Below are 13720 nucleotides of genomic sequence, written 5' to 3' on the forward strand. Positions count from 1 at the left end.
GAGATAAGTTGGCTGTAAAGAAATACCTCTTAAGAGAAAATACGGGAGACATCCATTTAATATGCTCGACATGCAGACCTTAACAAATCACTTATGAAACTAGTTTGTGAACTCTTTTTTGTAGAATTGCGTTAAAACGTAGCCTCCCAATTTCATTTTTAAAAAATGCGAAAAAGAAGACTAAATGATAGAAGTTACCTTGACAATTAATTATGATGATGATTTCCGTCCGATTTACATTCATTAATTTAAATTGACGATGTGCATATGCAAACTGTTTTGATTGATTGATTGATTGTTGGGGTTTAACACCCAAGCAGCAATAGTTCAGGTATATTCAGGCGATAAATATGAAATGGATGATAAATTGAACATGAAAAGATGATGATGAAATGAAAAAAAGGAATGGAACACAAGGATAGTTGGATCAAAAAATTTTGATTGCCAAAAGTTAAAAGGGAGGGTCGAACAATTTAGCCTCCTGTGGGGGAGCGCAAAGGTCCTATCGAATACCACAGCAGGGTTTTTTAAACGTGCGAGGAACGTGGCATCATTCCCAACACGGTGCACCACTGTGGCTTGCGGTCAGGTTTTCCGTATTATAGCCTGACAACCCCAGCATGTAACACGCCAGGGATACCCCGTTCCACCACCTGGGGCACACATCACACTTGCTCTGTGAGCAGAGCGCCTAGCCCCCGGCGAGGTTTCTGAGCACTATTTAGTCGCCTTTTACGACAAGCTTAGCGCTGCTGTAGACCTATTCTTTTGACACCCGGACCTGCACGGGGCACAGTTTGAATGAATACAATATGGAGGTCATTGCATATAATTTGCATTACTAGGGGAATACCTGAAATACATATGAAATAAATTAGATCGAATCGCTTACATAGCTTATTTAGCCATATTATTTTTTTTGCAAAAGCAGCCAGGCCTTTTTTACTCAGATAATTTATTTAATACTCATACCTATGGAACAATCACAACATTTTTTATATATGTCTGTCCAGTTGTTTCAGAGAAGAAAACATAAAAGTAATAAAATAAAAATTGCAGTTTAAACAACGTTGTAAAAGGGCAATAACTCAAACATTGCTTTACAGATTTACACGATAATTTGACCACAGATATATCTCATCATGGTGAATACCCCTGTCAGCATTGGGCTAAACCTAATTACAAAACTGCACCTTATAATATGCTTTTGGTTAAATCTTATAAAAATATACATTTATATTCATGAGGGACACAGACTCTTGAACTGTAATTCAATGTCTTCTTTGCTTAAAGATAAATTAGTTCTTTAAGTAAAGTATGCTCATAAAGGACTTAAGTAGACAATAGGTTTGTTTGTTTGTTTGTTGGGGTTTAACGTCCGAGCAGCAATATTTCAGCTATATTCAGACAATGAACATGCAATGGATGATAAAATGAACATGAAATGAAAAAAAAAATTTTGACCGCCACTGGAAAAAGGGGGATGGGTAAGGTCGGGCAATTTAGCCTCCTGTGGAGGAGCGCAAAGGTTCCTACTCCTATCGAATACCACAGCAAGGTTCTTTAACGTGCGAGGAACGTGGCATCTTTCCCAGCACGGTGCACCACTATGGTTTGCGGTCAGGTTTCCCGTATTATAGCCTGACAACCCCATCATGTAACACGCCAGGGGTACCCCATTCCACCACCTGGAGCACACATCCCAGTTGCTCTGTGGGCAGAGCGCCTAGCCCCTGGCTAGGGTTCTGAGCACTATTTAGTCGCCTTTTACGACAAGCTTAGCGCTGCTGCAGGCCTATTCTTTTAACACCCGGACCTGCACGGGGCAGTAGACAATAGGTTTTATCATAGATTATTTAATTGTATTATTTATTTTTATATTGGAATATCTTTTGATGCAGCAACAAAAACAAAAACGTTGTTACAATGTATTATTATTACAATGTTAGTTTTTTGTTAATGATATTCGTTTTGTACATAAGATACTAGTATCTCTACGGATACCATTTTCAATCTGCAACGTTTGTTCCGATTGGGACAAAATGGTCTTTACAAGCCATCAGAGGGTACATTCAGCAAAATACACTTTTGGTTAAAACGTAACAGAATTTATTATTCAGAAGCTCTCAGTAGTTATTTAATGATTGTTTTTAATTTGTGACAATATACACGTTTGGATCCTGTTCGTCAGTAAATCGAACTACAAAATACGTACAAGAGGATATAATGGTGCCAACAATTTCATTTGCGTGAATTGTTTGGATCCTGGTCATCAGTAAATCGAACTACAAAATACGTACAAGAGGATATAATGGTGCCAACAATTTCATCTGCGTGAATTGTTTGGATCCTGTTCATCAGTAAATCGAACTACAAAATACGTACCAGAGGATATCATGGTGCCAAGAATTTCATCTGCGTGACTTATGGCTCGTCATTCTCAACACAACGTGTTTTACAAAGGAGTGCCGAGAGAGAAAAAAGGAAACGCATAGAACTCAAATGTGACGATTTTGGGAAAGAATTGATGACAAAGACAAACTGATAGGCCATATGGGTATCCATACTGGGCAGAAAGGACATACATGCCCATGTAGATTACTCTTGCGGTTTGCCTCTGGTCTAAGTATACACAGAAACACACAAAAGAAGAAATCCAATTCAAGGTCATTATCACAGAGGCACATACTTTTGATATTATCTTTTAATATATTTTCTATATAAATATGTTTGTTGAGTGCACAATTATTGTTGCGTTGTTGGTTATTATTATTGTCATCATCTATCTAAAATGTTGAAAATTAAAACATGGAAATAACACTTGTCAGTTTATATTTATTGGTTAAAGTGACGAGAATAATATTCAGTAACCACAATTTTATTAATATATTTATTCCCGTCTTCTTTGTTTGCAATATAAGTTTGGACTGGTTGATGCTTGCCCTCTCCAATCTTACACCACGAGCTCCTTTTTAAACAGCCGTCCGATTTTTCAATATCGTACTTCCTTTTTTTCGTATTAAGTACCTCTTAAATACCACTCCATTTAAAATTCAGACACCGCCTATGGTGCAGATGATTAATGGTGTAGAAAAACCCAAGTTCCGATTCTACATTTCAGGTAACATTAGTCTTTTCCTGTATTCAGATCTGCACTTGAGAAAAATCATAAATTCATCTTTCAATAAAGAAACTCCCTGATTAAGTCGAAAAAGGAGGGAAAATATCTACATAAAAACAATATGGGTTGGTAATAAAATTCCCTTTAGAACTACCAAATCAACCAATTGTCTAGGCCCAACTATCTCATAGCACCGGGTCCCATCCAACAATTACCTGGTAAAATTTAAAAAAAAATGAAATATGAAATATTAACATAAAAACAATAAGAGTTAGATATATTATTTCCATCGGAGCTACCAAATCAACCTGACCGTAGGCCCTACGGTCTCACAGTACCGAGTCCATTTCAACATATTCTCTGGTTCAATCGAAAAAAAAGAGAAAAAAATACCAAGAGTAAAAATATAATACAAAAATATCAGCTATGTTAAATTCGCAAACACTAGCACAGTTGTACGAAACCAAGTCTCTTCCCCTCTCTAAATCTGGACAAGGTTTCAGAAACAAGATGGGCGCTGGACCAGATAATTTTCTTTTAATGGAGTTATCTCCATTTCCGACTTAAGAACACCTATATTGAAAATATAGGTTGTTCAAAATGTTCAACATTACACTGTACCATGTGGTATTTACATGAAATAGCTTCCAGATTCCAGAAAATGATTAAAATTTCACTAAATACGGGAACAAAATGTGATGTTAAGTCGGTAAATTTACCAAGTTCAATATGTTCAAAGTTCGGGATATGCCAGATCTGTTATTTTCTCGTGATACTAGTATTACACCATAACAAAAATACATAGTTCGTTTAAGGGTATTAGACAAGTTTCATGATGTTTTATACTCTGATATTCTCTATGAGGTCCAACGACAGAATTGCCGGACAACTGAAGCTGGTGTTGGATTAATATCTTATAAACGGTTTTTAAAGCAGGGGTATCCGATGCGAAGCGAAACCGGGATTTGTACCTCAGTTTTGAATGTACTAAGCAGCATTTTTTAAGCTTATTATACTTTCGTTTTTTTTTGTGTTTATTTTGGTCTTATTCAGTCAATAAGTGCCCTATATTTGTATTATACACATGCATGTGTCATTTTGTCCTTGAAAATTCTGTATCAGCAATAAATACATTTTGCTGTGTAATGGGTAAAAATAAAGTACTTTATTTTCGTAGCTTTGCTCTTCAAGGCCTAAGTATGTTCATATAAAGGAAAAAGATAGTATTTATTTTCCTATAGCCGACAGTACTAACCTTTTCAAGATTTCAGTAATTTTGAATTAAAACTAGGACTCAAAAAACATTTTTTGTTGTAGTACTATCATTCTGAGATCGCAAAATCAACATTGGAATAGAGGTTGACCATCTTTTTTTTCAACCACCATCAAAAGGTTGAAGATACCGGAAGTTTTGCATTTATTTGATTCCGCACTCATTTGTAATATGCACTCTTTTAAAATTTCATAAACTATGCATTTTGAAGAATAAAAAAAATTAAATTAATTTGTTTTTAAACTTTAATCCTTTAAGAATCTGAGAGAGAAAAATCATCACTATATAAACTTTGTCAGTACACCAATCTGTCCTTCCAATGTTCTACTTACTTTCATCTGAATAGGGTACACTATTGGCCAACCTAATGTAGGGGGAAAATATTACTATTTTCCCTAAAAGACACGTTTCATTTACTTTAAAACTTTCTGATATATTAAGTATGAATATTTGTACGATTATATACTGTCTACAAAATTTAATAATGTTTAGTAGACAACCTTAGGGACAAACATGGCGGTTTTTGGGAATATTCAGGTCCCAGAAAAGTGGGAAAAAATAATGTGGACTACACATAATATTCCCATCTCAGTCCAGATGCTTCATAAAGTGAAATTTGAAAAAAAAACCTTGCTCCGATGACGTTGAAAATATATATATATTATCCGAAAAATTTGCAGTAAATCTTAATAATGTTTTTTATTATTCGTAGTTGAATTTTTCTTGTTTTCATGGGAGGTATAACATTTCTTTGCCACAAAGTCGTGTGTTACCCATAGTCTGCCGGTTTTCCATATATCCAGAAATGTTCTTACAATTTTTGCTTCGCCTTTTGTCAGTCAATGCTACTTTGAGACTTGTAAGTAATAATTTATCTCCCGGTATCGCCCCGGTACATGCTTTAACCCCGGTATCATTATGATCAGAAACCTTTCCATACGACGATATACATAATATGAAGAATTAGAAAAGGTACCGATGTGAACACAAATTTGTGCTGAACATTAATGTCTTGCGAAAAAATGTTTTTTGTACTATCCAAATTTTCACAACCATTAACCAACATGCATTTCATAAGCCCTCAAAGCCTTTTAACGGACATCGTGAAGGTAGAACTGAACCACACGAAGTTGGCACATAGTTTCTGTTGAAGACGAATTCATAGTTTATTTTCCTTAGAAGTGTTAGAGAATGCTAAGCTAAGTTGTGCAAGGGTTCGTACTCCGTGATTTTTTTCTTGTATGAGAAACTGTGAATTCAATTAAGTACGTTGTAGCTGGAAATATTTCTAGGACCCAATGAAAAATCATTTAAGCCTAGAAACATGCGTGCAGCATGTCAACATTTAGTTTGCGATTGCTCCGACACCAACGATGCTTGTCTGGTAAATCAGACATTGGACATCAGAGCAAAACTCGGAAAAAATAAAATTTACGTATATAATCAGTATTTTTGTATTTGATGTTTGTTCGTTAATTTATATTGTCTCCAGATTTTTCGTGATACAGTGAAATATTTTTGGAAAAAAGTGATCATTTGGGTACTTTTTTGTCAAGAAAACAATTTTAATTAGGAAGCTTTACACAAGCCAACAGACACTGTATTCAATAAGCAGATGAACAATTCATGTCTTTATACAGTGCGTGAGTCGGATGCGGAGTATATGACTACGGTCTAACAGTAGACGAAAGCCTGGATTACACTCGGCGGGGTTTGTGTTGAGAATATGGAAACGACAGATATAACAAAAATAACATAAAAGTGTGTTACAGCCGATTTATAAGAATATTATTGTGATCACTCAAGTTCTGTTTCTATCTTGCTAACAGTTCTTCAATAGTGTTTGCTCTGCGAAATTGTAAAAATTATGATTTTGTTTTTTTTCCAGAAATCAAAATAAAAATGAAAAGTAAATGACAAACGACAGGTAACATATATTATAGTGATATATGCTTTATTGCACACTTTGAAGGGTGTTCACAAAAGGGTTACTAAAATTCGTAGTAAGCATTAGAAAATCTCTACCACTTTCCTGATCCCAATTGTTGAAATAAAATCACCATTGTTAAAAATGTCAATACCTTGGACACTAACCACTGGGCATAACTGTTTAGCTGAAGTTACGTCGGTGTATTCGAATATTTTGTCTGAGTTGTCTCCCCTGAATAGAGTGAACACATTGTGTTTCCGGTTCACAATGACTGTGAAAGTACCATTCTTATAAAATCCTACATCATTGGTACTCCAGAATGTTTTGAATTTCTGTTCCGACATATGGTATGCTTCTAGGCAAATTGCCGTCATGTTACATCTGAGTAATAAATAGGACCAGCCGCCTACTTCTTTACTTCCAGTATAAATGTTATTATCGATTTTGTTTCTTTCTGCAACCCCAAACTCAATCACAATGTGCCTAGCTACGGTGATTGGTTGATGAAGTATGTAGTCATAAAAAACTTCAAACATCAACACTTGATTTGTCTTTATACATGTTGTAGTGGTAGCCCCACGATACACAAGAAGTTGGTTGGGATCCGCCTGTGGCTTTTGCATTTTTGCAGAACCTTTACCTCCAATGGTTGTGAAATCAACTGAGATATACAGAGCTTTGTGCAACGACGATGGGTCTAGTTTTAGTGTGTATGACCTTTGACGAGCTGGAAAAGGTTAAAAAGAAACGTTTTATTAATTTGTTATAAGCTCCATTTATCAATGTGTATACATTGATTTGGAAGAAGCTTCAGTGTCATCCTATTAAGGTAGATGTTCTGTTTTTAAACATGACCGTCCATGCGAGACAAGACAAGGTGGCCAAAGACGTTTAATACCCCCTCATACTTAGACACGAAACGTTCAAAATAATTCCAGCGGGAAAAATAGAAAGTCAATTGTCTGAACTTAAAACGCATAATCCCGACGGTGGAGATATTAATGATATACTGTTTATATAGCTGTGCACTATGTACTAAGCTTAATATAACTGAGAACATACAATGTATATTTCCGTCCCTGATATTCCATTATAATTGTATATTCCTATTTAAACTTTAGGATTTTTTTATATGCGTTCCAGTTGAATACATGTAAGTAAAAGGACTATATGATAAAAAATACTGCAAGTAAAAAAAAAATACATAACATTTTTTTTTATATTTCGCAAAATTTCAGAATGCTGTACACGTATTTCATGAAGTTCAACAGTGAATCTGCTGTATTTGTATTTAAGAAGGTTTCCACCTAAAACAATCGATATTTACATAGCTTGGACCCTATTACAGACCCACCCCTTTTGTTGTTTGTTGTATACTATACTGGCCATACAAATCAAATTAGAATTTTTGCCCATATTTTATGACATTTCGAAAGAGTAATCAAGTGAACCAAGTTTATAGCGGTAATCAAAAGAATGTAATCCAGGGACAAAGACCAAACATGGAAAACAGATATACGCAACGAAGAACATGGAGTAACTAAAATCATACATACAAAGTAATAAAAGCAAATGAGCAACTCGGACTTCACTAAAAACTGGGAGCATGGACCAGGTTCACCCACCGAATTGTTGTCATTTTCATATGATTGTACATATATTGGAAACGGTGAAACTAATTAATTCAGGAAGGTATTTTGCAATTATAACGCAAAATGCACCAAAAGGGACAAGTACTCCAACGCTAGCCAACAGAATGTCACGAAAATTTCGTCATGAGATGATTTCATCTGGATAAACACCTACTTCCCTGTCAGAATTTGTCTTAACCTAAGTACCTTTTAGACATTTGCAAAAATTGCTGTTTGCTTATAAAGTCTGCGTCTTCATAAGGAGAATGAATATATGAATTTGATGAATATGTCAAGAACATAATTTCCTTAATATCTTCCACTATTATAAATAATTGACTTCACTCAACTTGTTCAAAACAGAAGCCAGAAACTTCTGACTTGAAACAGGCTAAGAAAGATGCGGAATGCTTTGGCATGATCACAACCCTCCCCTATTTAAAAACTGGCCACTGTGGGAAAAATATAACAAAATGGAAAAAAACCTAAAAATCAGGTAAGTCATTAATAATGAAACTGATTATACGTTACACAAATGCATAAACAAAGGAGTATCTGCAGTTGACTGACATGCCAGCTCCAGACCAGTTTAAACCTACATAAAGTTATGTCTTCATCGTATACAATATCATTCCCTATTATTCCAATGCTTGGTTGAGAACCACAGTACATCATATGTCATACAATAAGGACACAACCCACGTCAAGCCAAAAATTGCTTTTAAATACAGTGTGTAAGTATCTACGTAAACGATTTTACAATAATATCATAACTTTATCCCTTACATTTTAACCTATTCAACGGTTTAGTCAATTTATTGGGTGAGTATTGCTTTAGGCAACATATTGCTATGAAATATATGATAAGAAAAACCCGCATGTACTTGATCGTTTACAAGTACATCTGTATTTGAGAATGACGTCAATGTATCGGTTGCAAAAAATACTTTCACGAGCTTGAATGTAGTATTTTCTCGGTGAAATTAAGATTTCGTGAATCAAAATCGGAAACATTGTTAAAAATACGAGCAAATCGAACGAACTGTGCTCTGTAAACGCCATATGATGGTGACAACAGGGCATCGCCATCTAAAAATGGATAGTTTACAATAATTGGAAATTTTAGTATCAAGTTTACCATTATTGATATCGCCAATAAGATGAAGAAACTGGCATTCTTTACAATAAATATTTCGTTTATTCAAAGAAAGTTCTGCCGGGTATATTTAGTATGATAATAAAGTTGTCGTTATTAAGAACCAAACTATCGACAAAATATCTGAAGGCGTTATTAATTTTTTTCAGCACAATGTTGTATTGAAGGGTATATTCATTCTATTGGTGAGTATCATTACAGAAAGAGGTCCGCAAAGGTGGTGAACATTTACGTTCTTCCCTGCCTAAGAATCAGGCTAAATGTATACAAGGTGTGACACATGAAGGAAAAAAAACGCAGAGGTTTTATTGCATTATACAAGTATTTATACCTTATTTCCACCAGAAACAATCATCGAAATGATCAATCATCGAAAATATCATCAGTCAAAAATATATCTACGTCACAGAAGCTTCAGGATAAATTAAGATGACATTTTAGTTGTTTTCTAAATGTATTGAATATATTTGAGAAAAAAAAAACAAATTGAGAAATATGAAGTGCCACCCATTGCCTGATTCTTACAAAGAATGGTACGTAATTCCAATTTGAATTCGAATAACAATAAAAACAAACAAAAATGCTGTCTAAAGGAAACTCGAGTGCTGTAAGCATATCTAAGAAGTCCTATTAACGCGTTTTCATGTTTTTTTGTTACTAAAATGACCTTAAATGATTCGAACAAATAAATGTAAATCCCTATTTATCAATTAGCCATTTGATAAGATATGAAGTTTTGTTTCATGAGATTATATAGGAGTGTTGTGTATAGGTTAGAAAAATCAAAACTTTGAACAGGTTCGAAAGATTTTACATGGGCACACAATTTATCAAGCACATCAAGCGAGTTTTTAACACTCCAAGAATTGTTAATACAGCTTTTGTCATAAGCTTCGTTACAGAAATGTATACACAGATTGTTTATGGTATTGATAGCAAGTACAATAAGAAGTCTGGTTTTTGAGCAATGATTTGATGAGGAAATAAATATATATTTATAAGGTGATTTAGTGAAGTTTGGGAAGCCAGCATATAGTAGAGAGTTTCATGGTACTAGATTCAGCTTGTAAAGAGATAGCGACGAGTTTCAATTTTCTTTTCTGCAAATTTAGTCAGTTGTAATGTAGGAGAATTTTAATTTCTTTATCCGCAGGAATAAGAACAAAATTCCATGCCGAGTTATAAACTTGTGTTTTATTCGAGAGACACGCCAACGTCCCCACATCATTCCTTGACAGGATAACCATATCAATTTTAACTCTGCGGGTGTTTCTAGAAAAGCAGAGGACGCTTACTCTACCGGTGCATCTGGTCCATGCTCCCAGTTTTTAGTGGAGTCCGAGTTGCTCATTTACTGTTGTTACTTTGTATGTATGATTTTAGTTACTTTATGTTCTTTGTTGTGTATGTCTGTTTTCCATGTCTGGTCTTTGTTCCTGGATTACATTCTTTTGATTACCCTATAACCTTGGTTCCCTTGATTACTCTTTGTTAGGTGTTTTTAGAGGAAAATATATTTGAAAACTTCATCACTGCGGTAGCAAAACGATGGTTATAGCTCCTATTGCCCATTTTGCAAATGAACGAAAAAGAAAGGTTGGCTGCACTGTTAGAAGACATATCAGAAATAATATTTAAAAAAATAAGTATACATATTAGAAGATACCTGTTAGCACAAAAAATCCTTGTTCAACATTATCTTCTATAACTGTTATAACTGGTGAAAACTCATGATAGGTACAGAGTGATGTCGTCTCGTCGTATTCAGCGATGCAACATTTGTAAGTCAGTTTACACATAGTTGCACACTCGAATACACTGCGGGTTGTATAAGGACCATCTAAATATGTTTTAGAAGATTTTGTAACTACTTGGCTATGCCGAACTATGTATCTTGTCATTGATACCATTATGCAGGTCACGCGAACACATAGCAACATCACAAGAATGCTTTTTCCCCAACAAATCATTTCTGTTGAAAGTAAGATACCTGCTTTCTATCCAATAATAAATTTCATCAACTGAAAGTTGAAGAAGAAAATAAAGTTGAGAAAAATTCTACAACAATCATAATCATTATTAATACAATTATTTCATTGATAAGTTGAGAAACAAATTTACTACAATCATCAAAATTTTCAATATAATTCGATTAGCTGTTTGATTATGGTTGAAGGTCAAATAGCAGATATTTGACGGGGATGATTGACCAATAAAACAGACGCTGGTCTGGACTTTGAATCTGCTAGATCATAGAAGCAACAGCCCACAGGACAGGAAGGCAAAACACCCACAATTACATACCTATATACTTACACAGCCTTTACACTACAAGTGCTGGAACAGCATTCATGCTAAGCGTCAATGTTCTGATCGAATTCCATTTGAAATAAAACACATAACATGTACATAAAGTTTAAGAACTATACATACAATTCTGATGGTTTCGTGACGGATAAACTGTAAAATTATTTCAAACCATCTTCGACTGTTTTGGCTAGGAACCTGGTCGAAACTGCCAGAATAAACTATATAGCATAGGTAAAGTTTGTGTCAATCATAATTATCTTGTTTTATGAAAAAAGTGTATAAGTTACGTAACTGATAAAACTCTCGTGAAAAAAAACCTACAACGGATATCAGTGGCCAAAAAAAAAAAATAAACACAATATTGCGTAACATTTTATTTTGTGGGGGTTGACGTTTATAGATTGGAAGCACCACAATAGAGTTGATAGGATTATGTTTTATTTAGCGTTCAAGAACTACACAAATATCATGTACAAATAATTTATGTTTAAAATCATTTGTATTAGTGTTAATTTTGGAAAGGCACTCCTTGTTTGTACTAAAACTCAGTTATATTTTTTTTCAGTTTCAGTTGCCATGGCTACAGGATTTTATAACTATAATTACTAGTCTCAAGGACCCTACATCTGACAAACATTGGATTTTCAACATAGAAACATACATTTTCTTATGTAGGTTAAGGTGTACTGAGTTAAAAAATAAAACTTGTGTTAATATATATATTTATTTAGTGTAAATAAGTCCTTAGCAACAAAGTTTGCTTAAATTTTTATCAGTTACTTCTTTGGCTTAAAATGGATAACCTACCAAACCTTTTCCGTGCAAATAAGTACTACTAAGCAGAAAAGAAAGTCAAAACAAGCCTTTTAGTACAAGACATGCACAACTTTGAAAGTCTCCTACTCCTGGAGAGTGCAATATAAAGTTAGGCGCACTGTTTCGCAAACCAAATTGACCAGGTTTAATGTTGTAAAACTGAAAAATTAAAAGATGAAATTTGGTGTATATATTGTTTCAATGTAGTTAAGTATTTATACATAGACAGGATTAATGTTTGAAAATGTAAACAAGTGTACACAATAAAGAACATTCAATAACCAAAGTAACACAAAGGAACAAAAGTGAATGAGCAACTCGCGATTGGACTCCACTAAACCTGGAAGCGTGGACCAGGTGCACCAGTTGGGTTAGCGTCCTCTCCTTTTCTAGAAACACCCGTCGAATTCATATAAATTCAAGTCCAGGGACGAAAGAGAAAAGGAAAACTATGACGCGTTGAAAAAAAAATCAGTTCTCGTAGTGCATATGGATACATAGTAAAGATCCACGAGTTCATGATTTCTTTAGTGATGACTTCAATCTTGTAGCAACATAAACTTGTTCCATGTAAAATTTATAATTGCGATATTCAATAGAGAATAATGATTTCAACTTTGTACCCAACCTGACCTCTCGCAAGCGTTAAGGTTTAGCCCTTTATTGAATTACAGGTCTATGATACAAGTATAATTGTTTAAGATTTGTATATGAGTTTGAATCATCGAACCTTTTTTTTCATCGGTGTTTGATCATTTTGACTACTTTTAAGGGTCTCACACTAAAGTTTCGTCATGTTATAAATAATTTGATATTTAAACTGACCAAACAAAAAAAAGTACCAGAAAAGTTCACCTACAGTTGCGATCACTTCTGACCTCTCTTCAATTTTGTCAGAATCTGTCAATAGAACTGTTCTACGACAGTAGTTAGAACAGAAATCCTGAGAGATCCTGGCAGAGCCTGACAGAGGCTGTCCTGGGTCAGAACACATTTTGCTCTATTCCCTGACAGATCCTGACAGAAACTGTCCTGGGTCATGACAAAGAAAATACGAAAAGCTGTTCTAAACTGTCATACTCCTGGAAAAAACTATTGATTTAAAAATTAATATTGAATTTTCAATTATATAGAGCTCGCCGTGATCATCCCACAATCACTCGCGATCGATCGTTGTTCATGTTCCGCTTTTCGTCGATCACGGCTCAGTCAGTCATCATTCAAAAATTATCATTGTGTACACGTTTAGTTTGTTTACATTCTGTCATAACCAGTAATTGAATTAAATTATTCAGTTATAAAATTAAAGGTCTATTTTTCTTTCCTAAGTGTAAAAATGGTAACCGATAACTTTCACATGTTTGGTAATTGTCACAAAGTTCAAGTTTACAAAGCACTTTTTGAGCGAAAGCTACTTTTAAATAACATAAGGGTAACAACTCATTCTATGAACTGTTACAATTGACAATTTAGCATTAAATGA

The 13720-nt window shown here is 34.4% G+C and overlaps 1 protein-coding gene across 1 annotated transcript; it reads right to left on the reverse strand.

Annotated features, from left to right (window-relative positions):
- Positions 1-6352: 6352 nt before the first annotated feature.
- On the reverse strand, positions 6353-11862 carry LOC148600652 (uncharacterized). Its single transcript, XM_088558413.1, has 3 exons — positions 11428-11862; positions 10778-11132; positions 6353-7051 (listed from the first exon to the last, which is right to left on the reverse strand). Exons 2-3 carry the CDS (start codon positions 11079-11081, stop codon positions 6405-6407), a joined length of 951 nt encoding a protein of 316 aa, XP_088414539.1. The 5' UTR covers positions 11082-11132; positions 11428-11862; the 3' UTR covers positions 6353-6404.
- Positions 11863-13720: the final 1858 nt, after the last annotated feature.

Source organism: Perna viridis, chromosome 13 (genome assembly GCF_037379345.1).
Source record: "Perna viridis isolate PV_CMFRI_1.1 ecotype Kerala chromosome 13, ASM3737934v1, whole genome shotgun sequence".
Classification (NCBI taxonomy): domain Eukaryota; kingdom Metazoa; phylum Mollusca; class Bivalvia; order Mytilida; family Mytilidae; genus Perna; species Perna viridis.

What these genes read in the sequence shown, in the direction of transcription:
- LOC148600652 (XM_088558413.1), bottom strand. Translation starts at nt 11,081, where the DNA reads ATGATTTGTTGGGGAAAAAGCATTCTTGTGATGTTGCTATGTGTTCGC. An exon ending in AGGATTTTTTGTGCTAACAG is followed by an intron (nt 7,052 to 10,777) that starts GTATCTTCTAAT and finishes AACCTTTTCCAG; the next exon opens with CTCGTCAAAGGTCATACACA.